The sequence below is a fragment of the Mizuhopecten yessoensis genome, unplaced genomic scaffold (genome assembly GCF_002113885.1).
Source record: "Mizuhopecten yessoensis strain PY_sf001 unplaced genomic scaffold, ASM211388v2 scaffold716345, whole genome shotgun sequence".
Taxonomy (NCBI): Eukaryota; Metazoa; Mollusca; class Bivalvia; order Pectinida; family Pectinidae; genus Mizuhopecten; species Mizuhopecten yessoensis.
Genome location: NW_018480070.1, coordinates 379,528 through 406,500, shown reverse-complemented (window position 1 = coordinate 406,500; position 26,973 = coordinate 379,528). Strand labels below are relative to the sequence as shown.

The following is a 26,973-nucleotide window of genomic DNA, read 5'->3' as shown; positions in this document are numbered from 1 at the left end:
GTCCACCTCTCTCATGTCCACGTCCACCTCTCTCATGTCCACGTCCACCTCTTTCATGTCCACCTCTCTTATGTCCACTTCTCTCATGTCCACGTCCACCTCTTTCATGTCCATCTCTCTCGTGTCCACGTCCACCTCTCTCATGTCCACCTCTCTCATGCCCACGTCCACCTCTCTCATGTCCTCGTCCACCTCTCTCGTGTCCACGTCCACCTCTCTCATGTCCACGTCAACCTCTCTCATGTCCACCTCTCTCATGTCCACCTCTCTCATGTCCTCGTCCACCTCTCTCGTGTCCACGTCCAACTCTCTCATGTCCACCTCTCTCATGTCCACGTCCACCTCTCTCATGTCCACGTCCACCTCTCTGATGTCCACGTCCACCTCTCTAATGTCCACCTCTCTCATGTCCATGTCCACCTCTCTCGTGTCCACGTCCACCTCTATCATGTCCACGTCCACCTCTATCATGTCCACCTCTCTCATGTCCACCTCTCTCATGTCCACGTCCACCTCTTTCATGTCCACGTCTACATCTCTCATGTCCACCTCTCTCATGTCCACGTCCACCTCTCTCATGTCCACCTCTCTCATGTCCACGTCCACCTCTCTCATGTCCACCTCTCTCATGTCCACGTCCACCTCTCTCATGTCCACCTCTCTCATGTCCACGTCCACCTCTCTCATGTCCACCTCTCTCATGTCCACGTCCACCTCTCTCATGTCCACCTCTCTCATGTCCACGTCCACCTCTCTCATGTCCACCTCTCTCATGTCCACGTCCACCTCTCTCATGTCCACCTCTCTCATGTCCACGTCCACCTCTCTCATGTCCACCTCTCTCATGTCCACGTCCACCTCTCTCATGTCCACCTCTCTCATGTCCACGTCCACCTCTCTCATGTCCACCTCTCTCATGTCCACGTCCACCTCTCTCATGTCCACCTCTCTCATGTCCACGTCCACCTCTCTCATGTCCACCTCTCTCATGTCCACGTCCACCTCTCTCATGTCCACCTCTCTCATGTCCACGTCCACCTCTCTCATGTCCACCTCTCTCATGTCCACGTCCACCTCTCTCATGTCCACCTCTCTCATGTCCACGTCCACCTCTCTCATGTCCACCTCTCTCATGTCCACGTCCACCTCTCTCATGTCCACCTCTCTCATGTCCACGTCCACCTCTCTCATGTCCACCTCTCTCATGTCCACGTCCACCTCTCTCATGTCCACGTCTCTCATGTCCACGTCCACCTCTCTCATGTCCACCTCTCTCATGTCCACGTCCACCTCTCTCATGTCCACCTCTCTCATGTCCACGTCCACCTCTCTCATGTCCACCTCTCTCATGTCCACGTCCACCTCTCTCATGTCCACCTCTCTCATGTCCACGTCCACCTCTCTCATGTCCACCTCTCTCATGTCCACGTCCACCTCTCTCATGTCCACCTCTCTCATGTCCACGTCCACCTCTCTCATGTCCACCTCTCTCATGTCCACGTCCACCTCTCTCATGTCCACCTCTCTCATGTCCACGTCCACCTCTCTCATGTCCACCTCTCTCATGTCCACGTCCACCTCTCTCATGTCCACCTCTCTCATGTCCACGTCCACCTCTCTCATGTCCACCTCTCTCATGTCCACGTCCACCTCTCTCATGTCCACCTCTCTCATGTCCACGTCCACCTCTCTCATGTCCACCTCTCTCATGTCCACGTCCACCTCTCTCATGTCCACCTCTCTCATGTCCACGTCCACCTCTCTCATGTCCACCTCTCTCATGTCCACGTCCACCTCTCTCATGTCCACCTCTCTCATGTCCACGTCCACCTCTCTCATGTCCACCTCTCTCATGTCCACGTCCACCTCTCTCATGTCCACCTCTCTCATGTCCACGTCCACCTCTCTCATGTCCACCTCTCTCATGTCCACGTCCACCTCTCTCATGTCCACCTCTCTCATGTCCACGTCCACCTCTCTCATGTCCACCTCTCTCATGTCCACGTCCACCTCTCTCATGTCCACCTCTCTCATGTCCACGTCCACCTCTCTCATGTCCACCTCTCTCATGTCCACGTCCACCTCTCTCATGTCCACCTCTCTCATGTCCACGTCCACCTCTCTCATGTCCACCTCTCTCATGTCCACGTCCACCTCTCTCATGTCCACCTCTCTCATGTCCACGTCCACCTCTCTCATGTCCACCTCTCTCATGTCCACGTCCACCTCTCTCATGTCCACCTCTCTCATGTCCACGTCCACCTCTCTCATGTCCACCTCTCTCATGTCCACGTCCACCTCTCTCATGTCCACCTCTCTCATGTCCACGTCCACCTCTCTCATGTCCACCTCTCTCATGTCCACGTCCACCTCTCTCATGTCCACCTCTCTCATGTCCACGTCCACCTCTCTCATGTCCACCTCTCTCATGTCCACGTCCACCTCTCTCATGTCCACCTCTCTCATGTCCACGTCCACCTCTCTCATGTCCACGTCTCTCATGTCCACGTCCACCTCTCTCATGTCCACCTCTCTCATGTCCACGTCCACCTCTCTCATGTCCACCTCTCTCATGTCCACGTCCACCTCTCTCATGTCCACCTCTCTCATGTCCACGTCCACCTCTCTCATGTCCACCTCTCTCATGTCCACGTCCACCTCTCTCATGTCCACCTCTCTCATGTCCACGTCCACCTCTCTCATGTCGACCTCTCTCATGTCCACGTCCACCTCTCTCATGTCGACCTCTCTCCCTCTCATGTCCACCTCTCTCATGTCCACGTCCACCTCTCTCATGTCCACCTCTCTCATGTCCACTTTCAGAAACACGCTGACCACTTTGCTTCGCAAGCTATGGATCATCTCACAACCAAGCTCAATGATAACAATGGCGACTTTAATTTCGCGTTCATCGATGTTTCTTTCCTCATCAATGGCATGCAAATCCGTGCTTTAATAGTTAATTAACTTCTCCATATCATGTTCTTCGTATAGTCAGCATCTGTATGTGAGGCGTTGTAGGCCTTTCCTTCTGTTTTAACCGACAAACTGATATAAATAATTAAACTATCTTACCGATGTTGCAATATGATTTTGCCATTTTGTGTGGACACAATATATATATATATAAGAAAAATTCTTAACGTTAAGAATTTTGTTGTTAAGAATTTTTCTTTATATAATATTTATTCGTCCGTAGGGATCATTTTTCTGATTTATAATATATATATATATATATATAGCGATAAATAGTTTTAAATGTCCATGTGACGGTAAAAATATAAATAAAACAAAACTCGACGACTGGTATAATCGGCTATTTGTGACGTCATAAATGGAGTACACATACTTAAGACGTCAAAAATAATAACGTCATAAACAAAGTACTCATAATGCGGACGTCTAGAAATTGCGACGTCTTAAAAAGAGTACATAAATGTACTTACAAATGCTCAAACGAATACTTGTTCAATAGTAAAAGTTATATATGGAAAAAGAAACGGAGCATATTATATGGAAAAAGAAACGGAGCATAATTTTTCTTTTTTTAAATATACTAGTCTTCGTGTTTTTTTAAATTTATTTATATTTAGATACAAAAAGGAATAAAAAGAAATGGCAAAACAGTTACATTTCTCTCTGCACAACCACCTCTCTAGAGGGATATATGTTATCCTATACAATCTTGTCAACATCTACACTAGAGGCGATGTACGTCTTTGCTTCTGTTTCTGATATAATCTAGCAAGATCTGACAGAATAATGAGAACGAAAGGAAAAGCCAACAGAACAGCTCCAACTGCTCCCATCATCTTCGCCGAAGTCCTCGAGTCTTTGACACTTGTCTTTTGACGAATGTACTCTAAAATAGTACAATGCAATTGTCAGTACACATCGGTAAAAAACACGTTTTTTAATTCTAAAATTGTAGTATGTGTATGCAGTCACTCTAAGCATATATATAATCGATATTTTAGTGAAATATATCTAATTGACAAATAAAAATCGTCTGAGATTGATGTGAAACAAGTAGAAATTGACTACAGAAGATTGCTAGGAACATAGGAATTTGGTAATAAAGGTAATGGACGATGATATAATTCAAATATCTAGAGATGTAATTAACATTCACTATACTTCCTGTACAAGAATTGACGGAAATCATTTCAAAACACTATATTTCTAATTATAGGTACATAATATAATATCCATCATACGCAGCACAGTATTGTCATCGATTTTTTCTCGATCTTAAATGATAATAAATATATTAGGAAAACATTATGGATCTTATAAAATTGAAATGGACACGATTGCTCTCCAAAAACTTCATTAAAAATGTGCAAAGAGTGTTTGAGATAGACTCATGCTATATGTTTATAAATTGCTTACGAAAGACTTCCTAATACCTAGTGCATATATTAATACCTTATCCATATACTATACCCCATCAATATACTTATATACTATCCATATACGTATACCCCATCCATATACTATACCCCATCCATATACTTATACCCCAACCATAGACTATACCCCATCAATATACTTATATACTATCCATATACTTATACCCCATCCATATACTATACCCCATCCATATACTTATACCCCATCCATATACTATACCCCATCAATATACTTATATACTATCCATATACGTATACCCCATCCATATACTATACCCCATCCATATACTTATACCCATCCATATACTTATACCCCATCCATATACATACCCCATCCATATACTATACCCCATCCAAATACTTATACCCCATCCATATATGTATACCCCATCCATATACTATACCCCATACGTATACTAACCCCATCCATATAATTATACCCCATCCATATACTATACCCCATACGTTTACTAACCCCATCCATATAATTATACCCCATCCATATACTATACCCCATCCATATACTTATACCCACCCATATACTTATACCCCATCCCTATACTATACCCCATCCCTATACTATACCCCATCAATATACTTATATATTATCCATATACTTATACCCCATCCAAATACTATACCCCATCCATATACTATACCCCATCCATAGACTATAACCCATACATATACTATAACCCATCCATATACTTATATACTATCCATATACTTATACCCCATCCATATACTTTACCCCATCCATATACTTATACCCCATCCATATACTTATACCCCATCCATATACTTATATACTATCCATATACTTATACATCATCCATATACTATACCCTATCCATATACTATACCCCATCCATATACTATATCCCATCAATATACTATACCCAATCAATATGATTATATACATGTACTATCCATATACTTATACCCCATCCATATACTATACCCCATCCATATACTTATGTACTATCCATATAATTATACACTATCCATATACTATACCCCATCCATATACTTATATACTATCCATATACTTATATACTATCCATATACTTATATACTATCCATATACTTATACCCCATCCATATGCTTATACCCCATACATATTCTATACCTAATCCATATACTAATATACTATCCATATACTTATACCCAGTCCATATACTATACCCCAACCCTATACTTATACCCCATCCATATTCTATACCACATCCATATACTTATATGCTTTCCATATACTTATACCTTATCCATATCCCATCTATATACTTATATACAATCCATAAACCTATACACTATCCATATACTATACTCCATCCATATACTTATATACTATCCATATTCTTATACACTATCCATAAACTTATACCCCATCCATATACTATACCCCATCCATATACTATACCCATCCATATACTATACCCATCCATATACTTATATACTATCCATATACCTATACACTATCTATATAATTATACCCCATCCATATACTATACCCCATCCATATACTATACCCCATCCATATACTTATACACTATCCATATACTTATACACTATCTATATACTTATATACTATCCATAAACTTAAACCCATCTATATACTTATACACTATCTATATACTTATACACTATCCATATACTTATACACTATCCGTATACTTAAACCCCATCTATATACTTATACACTATCTATATACTTATACACTATCTTTATAATTATACACTATCTATATACTTATACACTATCTATATACTTATACACTTTCCATATACTTATACAATATCCATATACTTATATATTATCCATATACTATACCCCATCCATGTACGTATATCTTATGTATATACTTACACCCAATCCATTTTCATATACCAAATCTATATTCCATATGCTTATACCCCGTCCATATACTAATTCCCAATCCATATACTTATACACTATCCATATACTATACCCCATCAATATACTTATACCCCATCCATATACTTATACCCCATCCATATACTTATACACTATCCATATACTATATGAATAAATGGTAATAAATCGTGTCAGTAATTACTAGTGCATTGTTATAGTTAATTGAAGTGTGCATTCCTTCTTTAATTAACTGTTTTTATTTGATATGTAGTTAACATAGGCGAGTGTGCCCCAGGTGAAGGCTGAGGAGGGGCGTCGGCACATCTATACTGACGGGGGACAGCATCTCTTACTTATATACCATCCATATACTTAAACCCAATCTAATGGCTTCCTTTTCTCCAACTGCTGCATATACAAGATACTCGTATTCCATGTTGAACACCGATGTGAGAATAATAGATATTTCATCCCCTTTGGGATGAGATAGGGGAATTTGCACCCAAGGGGGAAGAATTTTATCTTGCCAAATACGAGGCTTGCCGAGGGTTTGTCTACTTGAAAATCTTTGAAAAGAGTTGAGATTCCCTCTCTCACCTCAATGGGGTGAAAGTCTATTTTTCTCTTACCCTGTTGATCCTGTGAAAGATTCTGTTAATCCCACATGGGTGCACTCAGTAACCTATGTTATTACGACACCACAATCAGATGACGGCGTTTTATTATGACGCCAGAATTCAAAACGCTTCAAAATGTCGCTTGATTGACTGTTGCAATCATTCAGTCGGCAAGTGACACAACCTCAAGAAAATAGGAAACGTCATAAAAGATTGCAGACTGAAAATCTTTCATGGATGTTTAGATATGAGACAACACTAAATATAAATGCCATATTAGGAAAAGGGCAGAAACATTTTGGTTAGGACGTTGATGAAAAAGAGTCGATCATTATGTAGACATGTGGGATATGGATAATCCAACCCCCGGATGCAGAACTCAGTGTCGGAATCAAATTTTTCACCCTTGATTTGAATATCCATATTCCACATACCAACATATGATATACTCTATTGATAACCACCGTATACTTCCACCTATTTAATTGCTACTTACTGCTTGTTTTAGTTCTTTCAATTTTTAATTCCTCTTTGAGCAAAGTGATGGCTGCCACCAATTTCTCTGAAGTCATATTGGTTACGTGTGCACGCTTTTGACATCCACAGTTCTCACAGTACAAGTCTGGTGTTCCAACGATATCGTTTCCTAAATGAATAAACACAGAAATTGCATATGATCTTTTATTTCAACTCGAACTGATATACAGACCATATAAAAGTAGACAATACTACCAAATATCAAAACAGGTGATGCTTGATATAAAATGAACGGATTAACATGAAGTTTAAAACAGCATAATTTAAATAATGTGATTATCTAGATCACCTGGTACATGTATAGACCCGAAAACAGACTTTCATTACATTTTATTTGGTTGAGTAGATATAATCAACATCTGGTGGTATATTAAAGTGGCATTTTGTTTTGGTAGAATATATTTAATCAACGTATATCTAGGTGGAATATACATGCATAACTCGGGATTCGAAATCGCTGGAAACATTAACAACCCAGGCTGCAAAAGTTTTCTCACTCTCGTTATGTATTCCACCATAATACACACACGTACGTTGATTGTTTTTATGTTCATTCTAGTGACACCAATATTCTAGAAACAATACACTAGCTACATATGATAAAGACTTACCGTCAATATAGATTTCTAGCATGTCTGCTCTGACGTCTGTTGATAAAATTAACATATATTAGGATAGAGTTATCAATTTTTTTAAGGATACCTGCTCCAGGTTTATATTTCATTCTTTAAGGGGGTAGTGATTATTTGGTCGGCTAAGCCCGTGTGTCATTAAAAACATGACAAAGACAAAGGAACTAGTCTTTTTGGGATAATTCCATATTATATTGCAGAACGTAGTTAATTCCAGGTATTGAGCGGTTATTTTCACTAAAAACTAACTATTAAAATATATTTTAAAAAAACGGCAATTTTCTTTTCGCAACCATTTTGGTTAAAAAATAACATCAAGTGATTACCAAAGTGTAAAGGTAAAATTATTTCAAGATGTGAATAAATACAGATTTCCCCGGCGACCCTTGAAAAAGTGCAATGCTAATAAGACCAGGTGTTCCGGAAGGGAAGACGTTGTATACTTCATTGACGACACCCGCCATGTAAATCTAGATCAAATCCAAGATAATGTTTATTCTATAAGGTTCAGTACATGCCACAGGTGAATTCATAGATGTGAGTCAATTTAATCATCAATCAGATAATATGCAAATTATCTTTGTTGAATAGTATAGTGTACAAGCACGAATCCTAAAGTCTGGTGAAAATGTAATTAAATCGTTTAAGAAAAACATTGATGTAACAGAAAATAAAGCCATTAAATCCTTGTTATGCTGTCAACAATTGTCTAGAGAATTTTTACCGTTATAAAGGGGCTTAGCGATAAATTGAGCGAGATGTTTTAAGGAATTCTTTAGAAAACAAGAAAGGGACATTGATATATTATGTTGGCGGTAAACGAGGGGACAAATGTAACGAGGGGCATTATATCGAGTTATTTACGTAAACACGAATACTAAAATGGAAGAAAAATATAACTATAAAACTGACGACAATATTAAAACTTTGCAATTAAAATACTACATACAATACAATTTTGTAACAGACCTATATATTATTGTACTATTTTATATATAAAGTATAAACTTTAAATCATTAATAAACTGCAATAAAGGAAGATTGAATACTTCAATTGGAAAATAAAATTCAGCAAAATAGATTGAAATGATGTTAAACTGCCGTGTCATGGCGTCATCTCATTGTCTTTCTTTATCTTACATGGCTTTCCCTCATGGGAAACATACATCTATGTTGGCTAAGCCATGTAAAAAAAATGCTATTATCTAATTAATGTATGTTAGGTAGAAATACAACTTTAAAACGATTTTAGGTACTATAATATAATGTATTACCGTGAGAAAAATCGAAAAATAAATAAATGAAATATTGTAAATGAAAATAATGATAAGAGATAAACGGATACATATTAAATTATCATACATGTACTACATTTTACCCCACACTGAGTAGCTCCCTAGCATCCCCTGATGAACCTCTGAAGATGTGAAAGTCACAAGAAGCTGCTCAGAAATTCTCTGTATTTCTTTTTAAAACATGCAACAACACCTACCGTGATGATTTTCCCAGTTTGTTGATCCGTTAAAAGAGGAATACAAAATGACGACCTCATTCTGTAAGGAGCTTACATCAAGGATAGGACATATTACGGGCCTGTTTGCATCCAACAGAATTAGCCAACCTGTATCTGCGGGGCACCCACCATAATTCCTGTTGATATAAAACCGACGTAACAGATGGCTTCTTTCCAAGCTGTAAGGGAAAAAATGATACAAAATTATTTCTGGGAAGACATCCGTTGGATCCTGTAAAATACCGGCCTTTAAAATGCCTGCAAGACGAGTAAGAAAATAGTGCAAGATCAATGTATCCATCTCTATTTCATTAACTCTGGTCCAGCTTGTCCATAACTAAGTCCCTGTTCAGCAGAGAGGTTTTAAACATGATTGCTTCCAGGATTCTGGAAAATAGTTTTCCTGACTGATAGCACGTTTTCCTTGCTCAATATGATTTGAATTGATTTTTACCAGAAAACAGTTTAACTTGCTTTACCAGAGTCACATAGACAGTCGTGTAACAAAAACAAACTTCACATCTGTATGTGTACAGCAATCACGATTTTTTTTATTTTTTTTAAAATAATTATTTGAGTTTGTGAAATTATGTAGTCCAAAAAAGTAATAGCGGAAGCCAGCGAAGACAAAGGAGTTTGTCAAATCTTCAAGAAAGTCCGCCACTTTTCAAGATGTAAACATAAATTAGTTATCAAGATGCAAACATAAACTATTTATCAAGATGCAAGCATGAACTATTTATCAAGATGCGAACATGAACTATTTATCAAGATGCGAACATGAACTATTTATCAAGATACAAATATGAACTATTCATCAAGATGCGAACATGAACTATTTATCAAGATGCGAACATGAACTAGTTATCAAGATGCGAACATGAACTAGTTATCAAGATGCGAACATCAACTATTACACATCACAACAAAACAGTGCTAAACAGCTATTTCTACATCACAATATACAAAACAGAATACCAGTCTTATTGATAAAGTATACTCTTTACCATAAAGCTGTTTCTAGGGCTCATCGCTGAAGACAGGGGCTAAATACTATCTCCGATGTCGTATATAATTCGTTTATTTTGCTAAGAATATTATAGATAATAATTACCCTCTCACACTGAATATTTTCCCCCTCTTTGGCTCTGGGTGATTTTCGAAGTAATTCTTCACCTTGTCGTCTGGATAGCTCTGAAGCAGGTTTGAGAAGGAGAACCAAGATGTCCTGTTTGTTTCTGTTCCATTAAAGTGGAAATAACTCACTTCTGTATTATTGACCTTGATGGACACGTTGACCTAGGTTCAATAAAGTATTATGAATAATAGCCAGCAATCTTTATGGTATTTAAATTGGGTTATTGAGTAAAATTTAATATATTAAGCTATGTATTTAACATGTGATTCTAGTTCTTAGATAGGGAATGCACTAAGTATTGATAGGTCAGATTTGACGCCGTAACACCTTGCTGTAGACATGACCCCGATATAATCATCAGTTCAAACATAATATGATACCGGTAAATAATTTCAACCAATAATTAAAGAAGACTCAGTCATGTTTATCATGACCACAACTTTTGATCTTACAGCAGCTTTCAGCAGCTTTCAGCAGATCGATTCGAACTCAAAATTGATATTACAAAGGCAAATTGTTACCAAAGTAACAACTGACAAAGAAATCCTATGAAAGGTAAAGTGAAAATAAGACGAGATGTTCCAAAAAGGTAAAGGATAGACAGGATAGACACAAACTTTAGTTTTTATTAGCTCACTTGGTCCGAAGGACCAATGTGAGCTTATGCCTTACCGTGGCGTCCGTCGTCCGTCCGTCATCTGTACGTCAACAATTTTTTTAAACGACTTCTTCTCCTTAACCACTGATTGGAATTCAACTAAATTTGACTGGAAGCATCCCTTTGTGGTGGGGATTCAAAATTGTACAAATGGTATGTCTGACGGCGGGGCCAAAATCGGGCAATTTGGCTATATTGCTATAAACGACTTCTTCTGTAGAACTATGCCATGGATATCAATCATATTTGGTCAGAAGCATTCGTGGGAGGATTCAAAAGTGTACAAATGGTTGGGCTGACCCCCGGGCTAAGGGGTGGGGCCAAAAAAGGTTTATTACCAGGTACTTGGAAGTGGTTGAGATCCCCACCATATAACCATATATACAATTGCTGAGTATAAAGAAAATGCACATTTGCTTCCTGGATGGTCCTAGGGTCTGACTCCGCCCCTGAAGACATAGTCCCTGGGCCATAACTGTAAAACGGTTGAGATCCCCACTCAAAAACTATATATACAAATGCTGGCGTAAAGAGACGAATGCAGTCATGATATTAGAATAGACCCTGGGGTCTGACCGAACCCCCTGGGGACTAGTTTCTTAGTTACAGCTTGGAAACAGTTGAGATCCCCACCCTATAACCATATATACAATTGCTGAGTATAAAGAGATGAATGCACATATGCTTCCAGGATGGCCTTGGGGACTGCCCCACCCTTGGAGACTTAACCTCTTGGTCATAACTTCGAAATGGTTAAGATCCCCACCCCAAAACTATATATACAATTGTTGGGCATAAAGAGACGAATGCAGTCATGATATTAGAATTGACCCCAGGGTCTGCCCCACCCTTGCAGACTTAACCCCTGGGTCATAACCTTGAAACGGTTGAGATCCCCACCCCAAAACTATATATTCAAATGCTGGGCAAATAGAGACAAATGGAGTCATGATATTAGAATTGATCCTGGGGTCTGGTCACAACCCTAGTGTCCTAGTTGCTGAGTCACAGCTTGGAAACAGTTGGGATCCCCACCCCATAACTATACATAAAGTTGCTGGGCTTGAAAAATCTAATACAGATATGCTACAAGGATTGGCCTTGGGGTCTGGCGTATTCCCTTGGATCTCATTTGGAGAATATTTTGCCATGATTGCTCAGATATCCAGGTGAGCGATACAGGCCCTATAGGCCTCTTGTTTAGGACTATTTATGTATTGTATATCTTTATACATAATCATGAGAAATACAAAATGCATTAGAAATGATGAGGAGATTTAGAGTATTCACAAAGAACATTTGTATTACAAATTCAAACACAATTCCAGACAATGATAACATAATATTGGAGCAGCAATGGTACCTAAATATTCCTTCAAGAAAAATAAATTCTCCATCTCCATATTTAAGTAATCACACCAGGAAAATAGGTTTTTAAGGAAGTGTTTTGATTTATCATATACAGAAATATTGAAAAAAATAATAATTAAGATAATAATGTGAAGGATGTCTGTCAATTATTTTCGTCTTCAAATGTTTTTTAACCTATTCTTTTAATATAATCACCAAAAAAGATATCCAAAGTCCAAACCTCAGTGATACTAAGCTGTTCCCATTGGTCCATCAATTCGGATTTGAAATGATCGGTGATGTTACATGGATCCCCGAAGCGGCCTTGACCGGTGAAGATATTATACGCCTGTGACGTACTTCCGGCTACTGCTCTAAACACGAGAGTTGAACCCTGTGTATATGTCCACCTTCCTGTTGGACGGGAGTGCATATGCATGTAAAGTGTTTAAAACAAAGTGTATCAAGTAATCCCTTTTCTCTATATTCTGTTTTATAAACAACAAGTGTTTATAAAATAATGATTACAGCAGTGCAAACCTCACTAAGTCTTATCAAAATATATTTTTCATATGGGTTGCTATATATTTACATGTCGTGATTAATATTATGTGACACATTAAGGTAGTCCTTTTGATGATTTGTGAATAAGGTCGAAAACACGTTTAAATGTTACAATATTCTAGGTGTTTTCGCCCTCTTCAGGCTTCTTCATGAGTAATGCCTATTTTTTGACATAAAAACGCAACTACAAATGAATATCAACAATTGATGACGTCATGACAATGAGGTTTACACGAATCGATGCCGTCACACTTATAAAAAAATGATGGCGTCTAAGATCTTGTATCTTGAAGCAAAATTGATAGCACAGAATAATATATTTATAGTACATACAGTATTGTATTTCAACAAAATTTAAACCAAAATAGAATGATGCATTATTTCAATTGAATAGAGCATACATTAAAGTGCAATCTAATTAAAATCAATCCGAATTCCCGTTCCTCTACGATACTCCTAATGTAAGAGTATCGTAGAGGAACGGGAATTCGGATCTAATTTTAATAAGATTGCATTAAAATGCATCAATATACTTTTTGGCCCTTTTTTCTCCTTTTGGATGAGGTCTTCTGTACATATTTTTTAATATTTGTTTTTTGGTTGACATCCTGGAGCACAACAAATCATGTTGCTTTAATTTCTGAATAGTGGGCTTTTAATTATGATCACTTCCGGTGTACATAACATAATAAACAATTGACGGATATTATATCCGGAATCTCAGGATTGCAAATATTAGTTAACAGACTGTAGGATAAATCTTTTTGTAATGAGGTAGGGCCACAAACAAGTTACTAGAGCGGTTATGAATATGCCTTCCCACACTTAATACTTTTAAACAATCTGTTCTGATTTGCTGTCTCCGTACAATCATACGTTTATGCCTTGATTCGGAAAAAAATGTAAGGATTTTTGCATCGGCCAAACTGGTAATAAATTATGTAAACGCTTGACTTCACATAGTCAGCAGATCATAACTGATAAAATACGATAAATCATAAAAATTAAAGTCTTTGTGCAGAAAAATGATATCAAAAATACCAAAAAAACACTACCAAAAACGATGACGTCATAGTTTCGCACTCCAAAACTGTATCTGTATCGGATATAATTCTAAATATTCTTTTTTGGAAATCTTTTTATATTATTCACTTTTGTGAGCAGTGTACCCAAATATTAAAGTAAAGGTTAAAGTATGGTAGAATGGAACAATTGTCAAAGGGTCCTTGATTTATTTTACTTTGCAGTTTTTTGATAAATTTTAAAACTTAGATCCTCAAAAACATTATTTATTACTGGTTTTAAGTGCCATCAATACAAACTCCTAGCAGATATCTTATTCTAAATGTTTTGTTTCCTTTTCATATTATAATATTAAGTAGCGAGGCAAATCATTGACATATATTAAAACATCAAAAGCCTGATTATCGAACCCTGTGAGATCGTGTAAACAGTCTGCGACACAAGTGAAAGAAAACTTGTACCGAACTACAGAGTGATATTTTAGTGTGGTGATTAAAAAACACCAAAAACTGACCACATCCAAATTATTCCGATTACAGGTGGATCAGTTGTAATACCTGAAGGTATACATTTTGTGAAGTTGGTAGAAACCAGTATCCATATGTCAAGTTATAGAACATAAATATTTAAGATTAAGGGTCATCTGCCCGGGAACTCCGGTTTCCTCCCACACTAAGACCCTCCCCCTCCCTCCCCCGCTTCCCCGCGCGTTTACATCCGGGTCAACAAGAGTTATTCAAATAAGTTGAAATAACTTGTTTCATAATTGTTGTAAAATAAATTAAGTTTACTTATTTAAACATGATTATTATTTAGCGTAATATTTCAGACGCATAAAGTGCTCAAATAAAATTTTCACAGAATCTACAATTTGTACGTTTACATTGTATCTGTGTAACAAATTCATATTTAATATAAAGAAAATATGACTCACCTAAAAGAACATATACAATCCCGTAAACAAGCATATCTGTTTTAGTTGACATTGCTCATATTGTAGTGAACTGCTCCCACCAGAGGAAAAAATGTCTACAACATGCGTTTATTCAGTTCCAAGACTACACCTTCATTAAGGACTTTAAAACTTCATTCATATATTCTCATAGCGACAAAAGGTTAAATAAGTATTTCAAAATGTACCTTTCAAACACCATACTACCACGTTGACACTCCATCAATTATATAGAGTTTGTTACTCTGTATAAATGTACTTTAATATACTTCTGTTTGAACATTTCACTATCTTGATAAAATATATGTAGTTTGGAATAAGATCCATTAGTTTGGTATAAATAATAAATGCCAAGTAATTGAACACGGATTTTGCGAGCTATCGAAAACGTCGTTTTCCTTTGTTAAGCAAAGATATTTTATTATGCGAAATATGTTAAACTTATACAGTACGTAAAAGCAAATATCACACAAGCGAAAAACTGCAAGTCATTTACCCTTTTGGAGGGAAACTATTTTCTCCTCCCTCTTCATGAAAAACAAGAGGCCCAGAGGGCCTGTATCGCTCACCTGGATATCTAAGCAATCATGGCAAAATATTCTCCAAATGAGGTCCAAGGGAATATGCCGGACCCCAATGCCAATTCTTGTAGGATGTCTGTATTAGATTTTTCATGCCCAGCAATTTAATGTATGGTTATGGGGTGGGGAGGGATCTCAACTGTTTCCAAGCTGTGACTCAGAAACTAGATCCCTAGGGTTGTGGCCAGACCCAATGATCAATTCTAATATCATGACTGCTTTCGTGTCTTTTTGTCCAGCATTTGTATTTATAGTCTCGGGTGGGGAGCTCAACCGTTTCAAAGTTATTACCCAGGGTTTAATTCTGCAAGGGTGGGGCAGACCCTGGGGTCAATTCTAATATCATGACTGCATTCGTCTCTTTATGCCAAACAATTGTATTTATAGTTTTGGGGTGGGGATCTTAACCATTTCGAAGTTATGACTCAGGGGTTAAGTCTCCAAGGTTGGGGCAGACCCCAAAGCCATCCTCGAAGCATATGTGCATTTATTTCTTTATACTCAGCAATTGTATATATGCATTGTTATAGGGTGGGGATCTCAACTGTTTCCAAGCTGTGACTAAGAAACTAGGTCCCTAGGGGTTCGGTCAGACCCCAGGGTTTGTTCTTATACCTTGACTAATTTTGTCTCTTTATGCCAAGCATTTGTATATATAGTTCTGGGGTGGGGATATCAACCGTTTCAAAGTTATGACCCAGGAGTTAAGTATGCAAGGATGGGGCGATCCCGGGGTCAATTTTAATATCATGACAGCATTTGTCTCTTTAGGCCAAACAATTTTATTTTTTATATAGTTTTGGGGTGGGGATCTCAACCGTTTCAAAGTTATGATCCAGGGACTATGTCTCAAAGGGTGGGGCTACACCCCAGGGTCATCCTGGAAGCAAATGTGTATTCTTCTCTTTATACTCCACATTTGTATATATGGTTATACCGTAGGGATTCCAACCATTTCCAAGTAATACACTTTTTTTGGCCCCACCCCTAAGCAAGGGGGAGTCAGCCCCACCATTTGTACAATTTCCCATGAATGCTTCTGACCAAATATGATCGATATCCATGGCAAAATTCTACAGGAGAAGTCGTTTATACAGTGTAGCCGTGCGTCACGTTTAATCAAACGTTGATATAATGTATATCTTAGATACTTATTTTCTGTAAATATGTATTTGTAAACTCAAGTGAAATGTGTTTAAGCCGTATATAATGGTAAGTTTAATTATATTTACTGTAATAGATATGTCTGTGTAAAATAAATGTAGATGCTTATAGAATGTAAATATCCGTGTGTGTCATGTTCAATTAAAAGTTTACATATAGTATATATCTGTGTGTAAGTATATAAAATATTTATTTACTGTTGATAAGAAATATTGCGCATGACGTGTTGATGACATTACACAGTAATTACAATGATGATATTTCAATATGAGCGAACAATTAATCATTATAAAATTACAAATTTAATAACAACGATTGAATGAAATTGCAGATACGCAAAAGCATAGATTCATCAAATTATCATGTGAATTTTATACTCAATTACAATAAACAGGATCAGTTATTTCTAATTAAAATCCGTATAGAAACAAATTGTAACTATTTGTTTTGATAAATGGCATTTCCTCCCGATGATGAGTCATTATGAAACCCTTTCCATTAGGACTTTGACCCTAATGATATTGTTTTTATCATTTTGATGTGCATTCGAAAGATTGTAATAATTAATGAATTCAATTTTTTATGAACATAGTCGTAGAAGTAGCTAAATACATAGTACAAACCAGGAACATTGATTGTTTTCCTTCTGCAGGTGACGTCTCCTTTGTGACAACTAGGCCTCAGTTGAAGCCATTTTTACAAGTAGACATCCAAGAATGGTACGAGGTCCATGCTATACTTATTCACCGCAAGAACCGTGAGTTTAACTAATATAATATTGATATACAATAGTTATATAGCGCCCTATTTAATATTGATATACAATAGTTATATAGCGCCCTATTTAATATTGATGTACAATAGTTATATAGCGTCCTATTTAATATTGATATAGAATAGTTATATAGCGCCCTATTTAATTATATAGCGCCCTACTTAATATTGATATACAATAGTTATATAGCGCCCTATTTAATATTGATATACAATAGTTATATAGCGCCCTATTTAATTTGTAAAATTACTCTAATGCGCTTTACAACACATGAATAATAGTATCCTTACAATGACAGTTATCAATATAGTAGTTAAAAAACATAAAAATCAGCATTATGATGTCAAAGTTTTACTTTCTTCACAAACAATGTACGTATTAAACGTATTGCAACGTTTCAAAACCGACTGGCCCCTTTGTCAAGCTATGTATGGCTCATAACTTGACAAGGGGACTAGACTGTCTTAAAATGTTGCGACACATTTAATACGTACATTGTTTGTGTAGAAAGTAAAACTTTGATATAACGTATTTCCAAACTGATGAATCTTTTTGAAAAAATCAGCATTATGCATTAGTTAACAAGACGTTTATCTCCATATACAATTTTAAGTCAGTCATACCATAAGCTTTTGTTCGGTTTTATTAATTATGCAATTTTTTTGGCTTGATTAATGTTTTCCATTTAAGGTTGAGTAATGTTCTCATGGGGTGATACATTGAGTTGGTGTTGAGATTGAATGTTCATTTGCTAAAGAAAAAAAACCCAGACAACATTTATACAAATAATATTTTTTTCACATTTTTGCACCCAGAATGGTTTCCTGTTAACTGTCGACAACTTGGGTCCTTCGTGAGTAAGAACCAATGGGATTTCCTGGACTACGGGGCCACGCGGTGCGACGACATCAGGTTCACTACCAAGAACAAAGTGTTCCGTCTCCAGTGCATGCGTCCGATCGTCGGACGATACATCACCATAAGAAATTTTGACTCAACTGACACTTTCTATAACGCAGGGAAGTTCTACTTCTTAGAAATAAATGAGATGCAAATCATTGGTAAAAGTGAGTATACATATTCTTATTGTAATATGGACGTAGAATAACGACAGTTCAGGGCAATCCACCCCTTTTTCAAGACCGAAACATAAACACTTACATATCACAACATATAATAAACAGTCACTATGAAACAATACGACAACATTTAATACATGAACAAAACAACAGTAATGACCTTTGTAATTTGCTGCTGTAATCGCATATCCCCTCGGTTAGCTTGTCACCGAAGGCTAGTTATTGTACAAAAATTCATCCTGAATACGTAAGGTCAAGTTAGTTAATAGAAATAATCTAAATAAATGTTGTGAGAAAATCTATAACTGTAGTTGTTCGTGTAAACACCAGTTCCATCCTTATTTTAAAAGATACATATAAGTGGCAGTAAAAATGTATACGAGGACTTATTTTACATTAAAAGACAACAAAAGAGACAATAATGAAGTGAGTTGATAAAAAGCAAAGGGAAAGTCGTCACAGATCCTAACAAAAAATGTAGAGTCACGAAATCGTATTGGTACAAACTTTGAGTATTTGTCATGGTCTCTCTTCTAAGCTTGGGTATGCTGAATATACAGTAGTATGCATTTGGAAGAAATGATAATTTATATTAAGCAGTTATCCAAACGTTGCAAAACATGATTAACCATGAAAAAACCCCTCTCCAAACTAAATCTGAACGCTTTAATGTACTTTTCATGAAAATGTCAACCTTGAGATTTATTATTTTCCGTAAGCGTAAATGATTGCAGGAGTGTGGAAATCACCATTTGTAAAAAATGTATTTCTATAAATAACATTAATACTTTGAAAACCTTTTGATAAATACCATTTTATATGCTGATTCTCGCCTATAACGAAATAAAATAAAATCAGGATAATATAAACATGCTTATAATTATATATATTATAATCATGACTTGTTTTCAAATGCAGAGACAGGGCGTGGACAACATATGGGGTTGATGTCCGGAGATGTGTTTGACTACCAGATCGATTCCTCATCCAACATTGCCGAAGATATCATGTCTGACGACGGGAGACTGGAACTTCCAGGGAGAGGATGGTGCCCGGCTGTCGGTGATACTAGCCCCTGGTTTAGGGTGAGTTCTGAACGGGAGCCAACTAAAGCAACAAATGGTACAGGGATGTCGCTTTGGTGTGAACGGTTAAAATATTCGATTTCGTCCATAAACTGATATAATTTAATTCGGTAATTCAAACTTTGTTTATCAATTAATTGCCCTAGGTTTCTATAATTTGCTTCTGAGTTACATGGACGAAATATCAACAGGATGCTATAATTTGTTTAACTTTGTTTCTAATTATTTTACGCAGTAATTACTGCGATGCTATATCTTCTGCAGTATATCTCTTTATTACAATCAACACGGCATGCTCTGATTCTATCCCTGTATACTCTTGTGTGGTCTCTGAAGTTGAAAACAACATTTTGACAACAATAAATATTTTGTCTACATTTGATTAAACTGTTGTTTATTTGTAGCAATTTACATTTTGACGATCACAAATAGAGTTAACCGAATCATCAAAATGAATTCCCATTAAAATAACCCACTATATAAATACTCATTTTCTTTCTCTTCTCTTATTTTTTTTTTAATCAAGGTGGATTTTATTATTCCGGTCGTTGTACAAGGGCTGCGTATCCAGGGTTGGCAGGAAGGCAACACAAGAAAACTCACAAAACAATTCACCGTCAAGTATGGAAACGATTTGAGCAACCTCACGACATATTATGATCCTCCTGGAATCATTAAGGTATATAAAAAGAAAAATCTACAAAATGTCGGGAAAATGTTAACATTAACTCATTTTGGTCAGTATTATACATCCTTCGTTAATAGAAATTTGTTTATTTGGCTATCAAACAAGAACATATATATATATATTTTTATATTTTTTATATTTTCGTCCTTACGTGACGTCGTTCGACCTTTGACGTTGTAAAGTCGATAAATGACATTCTCTAGTATCATTAAATCGTTAAACACACATGTTGGGGGTTCTTATTGTACTAGTAGATGGTAGTTTTCTTTATAAAATGACAAGAACGTATAAAGTATTTATTCAATTTGATTTCCTTTGCTTCCATCAACAGGTCTTTGAAACGTTTGACCACTATGAAAGCTCAGCAATTCAGGATTTTAACTTAAATCATGAAGTTATGACTCGGTTTATTCACCTAGATATACTAGGAACACAAAATGACGCTTGCCTGAAGCTTGAAGTAATTGGATGCCCAAAACGAAGTATTTACATAAAGAACCATATTTGCATAGAGTAGCATTGCTAAAGAGTTAACGTTTGTTAATGAGCTAAATAGTTATATGTTAAAGTTTGTATACATGGCGCGCGTTAATTCAGTAGAAAAAGCGAGAACAACTGGTTTCAGGATAAGAAAGATATAGAATTAAGGCTCTAGATCATCTTGTCCATCTGATGTCCTAGAAATTATGTATTTATCAAATAGGTTTCAACTAAATGTTCTTCATTGGTTTTCAAATTTTGTAATTACTAGGCTGTAAGACTGTACAGAAGTAATGGTTGTGTGGTAGTTATAAAGGAATAAAATGTTTGATAAAAAGTTCATATTTCTATTTCATATTATATTCAAATTATACACATGTTTGTCGTTATTTGAACAGAGTGTTGCAAAGAAATTATTTTTTGATATTGCAGGTTTGCGTGCAATACGGTGTGAGAATGGTAGCTTGGATTTTGGTTTCGAAGAACTGAAATATCATTCCTGGTGGGCAGTGTTTCCCCCTGAAAATGTAATATCGAATGTATCGCTAGAGGAATGCCGTCAGCTAGTTGTTGACAAGGGCTATAATAGTTACAGCTATGACGCTAGAACCATAATTTGTATCGTACACGTTGGCCACCGTTACTACAGGTCGTTTACTTCATCTTGGGTCAGAGACAGCATGTATACTAACCTTGCTGGAAACCGTCTTTGTTTCCAAGGTATGAGAACATTCCCACAAACATTGACAATGAATATATATAGAGAATAAAGGTACATTTCAGTTACTTATTGTACATACTGCTTTTTTACAATTAACGTGTGTAAATTCCACGAACGTTTGTGCATTCGTAGAAGACAACATTCATACTCATAAGGTTACAACCGTTGTGTTATTATTAAGAGAGAAGCACGTTGATAAAAAGATATGTTTGATGTTTGTACGGAATGTCTGTAATTTCTCAATATTTTCCAGTATTGAATGTGCATTTTGTTTTTCTCGACAGATATAACAGATATGTCACAATGTGGCGAGGATATATATTTGGCTCCGGGGGAGGGTGTTCGCCATCTCCGTTCTCCTTCGTTTCCCCTGAGTTATGGTCAACACATTAATTGTGCTTGGGTTATAAAGGCATCACCGGGAAAATTCATCAAGTTGGAGGCCGTATATATTTCACTTGGAAGCAAAGTGAAGTGGAATGATATTGTCAAGGTAAATATCTGTGATATATGATGTGCCAGGTTAAAAGGGGTAAAGTATGATGTACTACCTTTTGATTACTTATTTGGTGTTTAGTTTGCAAGTATACTACACACATCAAACTATACCCGAAGTGGGTTGCGGCAGGGTTTCTGATACACTTATTCAGCCTTGTTATATTCATGTTTATTATTTGCAGCCTTTTTTTCTCTTGTGTTATATATGCTTTATAGTATATTATCAAAATAATTTTACTTTTAAATACCCGATATTTGTAACATTGTTTTATTTATTTGTATGACCTCTGTATACATTTTGTTCATTCCATTGTGTTTAGTTGTATTTGTATAAACGGTCTTGCAGACGTAACATGATGCTGAGGAAGTGAAGTACAAAATATGATCAACTTTAAATAGTAACAGTTTAGAAGATACGATATAAAGTTGTTGAAAATCGCGTTAACAAAGATTTGGCAACATTTAAAAGATTACTTTTTATTTTTATTTATTTTTTTTTAATTTGGTCTTTACATGTTTTATAAAAGTTAAGTTTGTTAACAGGCTGGGGACACTACAGAAGATGTTATTGTGTGCAGTGATGAGATTAAGATTTATCGTACTCTAGACGCACATATCACCATTTCCCACGCGACAAAGACTGCAACAGTACAACAGTTTCAGAAGTCTACCATTTTTTCCTCCTCCTCAACTTTACACGTCGAGGTCAACTCCTGCTTCTTATACTCGAAGTCTAAAGAACGCAATTTTGAGTTTGCAGTCGAAGAAAGCGGTAAGAAAGTGATATCAGGTAACAAAACATGCATAGTCCTCTTGAGTGGGAAAACTGTTTTGTTTTAGCATTGAACAGCTTTTAGTTATCATACATAGTCGATATCAAAGACACATTCAATGAAGATTAGTATCCCTTGCTGTTAATCGTCTTACTTTCTTTCAATCTGAGTATATGAGAGAGGATTATTGCTTAAAAACTACAAAGATTTTACAGATGAATCTATTCTTATTGTCAATACATACTGACTGGAATAAATAAAATTCATTAATTTACCATTTCTGAATGCTTCAACATCATGAAATAAAATTCAATTAGCATTTCAAGATCACCGGTCAAATATGATAAACAAAATAACGATCTTCTTCTCAAGTTCCATAAGGCCAAGGGTCATAATATTTAGCCAGTAGGTATCTTGGATGGAGCGCTATGAGGTTTCCTCATTAAAATGACCTTGACCTGCTTTCAAGGTCACAGGGTTCAAATATGTTAAAAACTTTAACAATCTTCTTCTCAAGTTTTATAAGGCCCAGGGTCATACTATTTTGCAAGTAGGTACCTGGGATGGAGTGTTATGAAGTTTACTCATTAAAATGACCTTGATCTACTTTCAAGGTCACAGGGGTAAAATATGAAAAAAAATAACAATCTTTTTCTCAAGTCTATAATGCCAAGGGTCATAATATTTTGCCATTAGGTAACTAGGATGGAGTGCTATACAGTTTTCTCATTAAAATGACATTGACCTACTTTCAAAGTCAGAGCGGACAAATATGTTAAACGCTTCAAACCTCTTCTCCTGAAGAACTAAATGGTACGGAATCTTCATATTTCGCTGATGGCTTCCTTGGATGAAGCCCGACAAAGTTTGAGTACGAAAAGACTTTGACCTACTTTCAAGGTCACAGCGGTCAAATATGTCAAACGCTTCAAACGACTTCTACTGAAGAACTAAATGGTATGGAGTCTTCATATTTGGCTGTTGGCTTCCTGAGATAGAGCCCGACAAAGTTTGAGAATGAAAATAACCTTGACTTAATTCAAGGTCACAGGTGTCAAATATGTCAAAAACATAAAACGACTTCTTCTGAATAATCGGAGGGCATACAATTATAATATTTGGCTGGTGGCTTCCTGGGATAGAACTCACCAAAGATTGCAAATGAAAATGACCTCAACCTACGTTAAAGGTCACAGAGGTCAACAACATTTCAAAAAATTTGTTCTGAAGAAACAAAAGGAATGAATTCATAAGATTTGGCTGGTAGCTGTTTGGGATTGAGCTAACAAAGTTTGAGAAGGAAAATGACGTTGACCTACTTACAAGCTCACAGGGTAAAATATGTCAGAGAACTTCTGAAGAAAAACCAAAAAGCATAGAACTTATAATAATATTTGGCTGATAGTTTCAACAGATGGAGCCGACAAAGTTTGCTAGTGAAATATTTGTAATGCAATATAATATTTAATGAGAAAATTTTGCTATGACTGCCTAGATATTCAGGTGAGTGGTACAGGCCCTCTGGGCCTCTTGTTATAATAATAGCATGATGCGTTTTTTTATCACAATCCTTCTCTCTTAGATGTGTCCGGATGTGGACTGGAGTCGGGCCAGTGTATAATCACGTGTACTCTACAGTCGGCCTACATCGGTACCCCCGGGTTTCCGGCCGATATTTCAATGGCGGACACTTGCAGCTGGACAATCCATGGAACTTTCGGAAACTTCGTTCGTTTACACATACTCAACCTTGACATTGTCGACAGCAACCGATCGTGCGTAAAATCCTTCATAGCAGTTTACGATGTGACGCTGGATGGAGAATTATCACTTTTATCAAAGATGTGCTCTGCAGATCGGGAATACAATGTTCTTGTATCAAGTTGGCATACCATGCAGATAGAGTTTCGAGCTGGTGACGGAAGTGGCAAGGGATTCTTCGGAAAATATGAGTTAGTTGATTCCGCTCAAACGGAAATTAATATAACAGATGAAGGTAGGATATGTACATAAAATAATCTATATCAGCAGTAGAAATATGTTTTACGACAAGGTTTTTTTCAGTATGGTAAATAGATAAGATATCAAACTTTATTTTGGAAACAAGTAAAGAAATGATATGACCTAAGAAACCCTTCGACGTGGAAAGATCCCGTACGGAGCCTCAAATAAATATGATATCTTCACTACTTAAGCTACATTTGAATGCTTCCGCGTAAACAATGTAGTCCGTCCTTACAAAGACGAAAATGTATACCACGGTCTCGATTATATTTTGTGTACAACATCAGGAATCTTACAACACCAAAACAATACACATAAAGATAATATTTAAAATACGGGTTGTGTCACTTGCTTTAGCGTGCGGATGAATACATCGCCGTGTGAAAATTCCGCGAAATGTCGCGGAAAGGTGCCAGACTGATCGGAAGAGATAGCCGAAATCTAGCACTGGATGATACGTAGGATATTCCTTTCAGACGCGCAGGGAATACTTTTCCTTTTTATATCAATGTTAACGCGTTAACATTTCATCTCTTAAAAATAATGTTATATAATTATTGCTATTGGTAATATTGTCTGAGATTCAAGAAATTATAAACAAAACGTTTAGGCAATTACTATTGTTGACATAATATTTTCCCTTAAAAACAACACGTTTCCCCTTTGTTGATCTCACTGAAACCTCTAATGTAATAACTAACCAATGTACCACCATTATTTTAGGTTGTTTGCCAGGATGGACACGGTTGGCAGCAAGTTGCTATAATCTGTTTACAGAGATTAACAATCATAGCAATAGCGCCAGACATGGAGTGTCCTGGATACAGAGTCGGGACCACTGTGCGGCTAAGGGAGGTTATCTCGTCAGCATAGGATCCGTAGAGGAAATGACCTATATTCACTACCTGATGACAAAAGTCTGGGGCGGTGTGGACAACGGAGAGGCTTATATAGGTAACAGTCCTAACCAGTGTTCGTAATAAATGACCTGACCCATTATTGCTCATTTGAAGTTACTTAACTATTCGGCCAGTAATTCGTAATAAAACGCCCGGAACCCATTGTGCAGAAAAAAATAATGAGGAGCGAAGATGGACAAACAATAGTAATAAGAAGGAACACAATAAAAACAGTAAATAACTCGCTTGGAGCTCTTAACTATAAACTCTTTTTTGTTTTAATAACTTGAATTTTGCTTTTTTCCCCCACTAAAGGTCTTCAAAAAATATTCGATGACGAGGACGTGAAGTACGAATGGCTTGACGGGACGCCGTTAACATATACAGCTTGGTATGACGTTTAGTTAAGGTGGCTCGACACATCGTCATCAGCGTCCATTTTCGTGACATACTTCCGGAAAAAGTACAGCTAGGACTCAATTATCTTAATCGAAATGTGCATGTACACCGTGTCGTCATTTCCGTATTGCGTATCGGGCATTCAATATCGTAGTGCAAATTATAGTAACACCTGCTGGGCCGTTTTCGTTTAAACGGTCAAACCGATCGGACCACTGTTGTTCGTTTATTAAATAAGGTCGGACCTAGTAATCTGATGCTGCTTTCAGGCGAGTCTTGAGAAAGCCTTGCAAGGCCTGCATACACATTTGCAGGTCCGCCAGGATTTACACCCGAAATTGTTACATTTATAAACGGTCAAACCGGTTGTTCCGCATAAACGAACAGGCCCATGGTAAACAATAGTACACGTGCGTGCCGATGATATGTCAACACCCGATATCAAGATTTTACCGGGAAATGTATACTCACACGTACTTCAGGAATAAAGCTTTCCAATTCATAGACATAAACAGACTCACGGGAAGACAGTGACATGAGACCAGACGACCTCA

At 37.0% G+C, this 26,973-nt stretch overlaps 1 protein-coding gene across 1 annotated transcript in view; it reads left to right on the top strand.

Annotated features, from left to right (window-relative positions):
- Positions 1–26,973, top strand: part of LOC110443453 — a 69,686-nt gene that overhangs the window by 31,848 nt on the left and 10,865 nt on the right. The window contains exons 8-18 of the mRNA XM_021487675.1: positions 17,671–17,775; positions 18,609–18,860; positions 19,791–19,957; positions 20,484–20,636; positions 20,977–21,127; positions 21,558–21,845; positions 22,131–22,339; positions 22,888–23,116; positions 24,700–25,113; positions 25,845–26,075; positions 26,336–26,411. Coding sequence (XP_021343350.1) covers positions 17,671–17,775; positions 18,609–18,860; positions 19,791–19,957; positions 20,484–20,636; positions 20,977–21,127; positions 21,558–21,845; positions 22,131–22,339; positions 22,888–23,116; positions 24,700–25,113; positions 25,845–26,075; positions 26,336–26,411 — 2,275 coding nt within the window. The remainder of the gene's footprint in view (positions 1–17,670; positions 17,776–18,608; positions 18,861–19,790; positions 19,958–20,483; positions 20,637–20,976; positions 21,128–21,557; positions 21,846–22,130; positions 22,340–22,887; positions 23,117–24,699; positions 25,114–25,844; positions 26,076–26,335; positions 26,412–26,973) is intronic.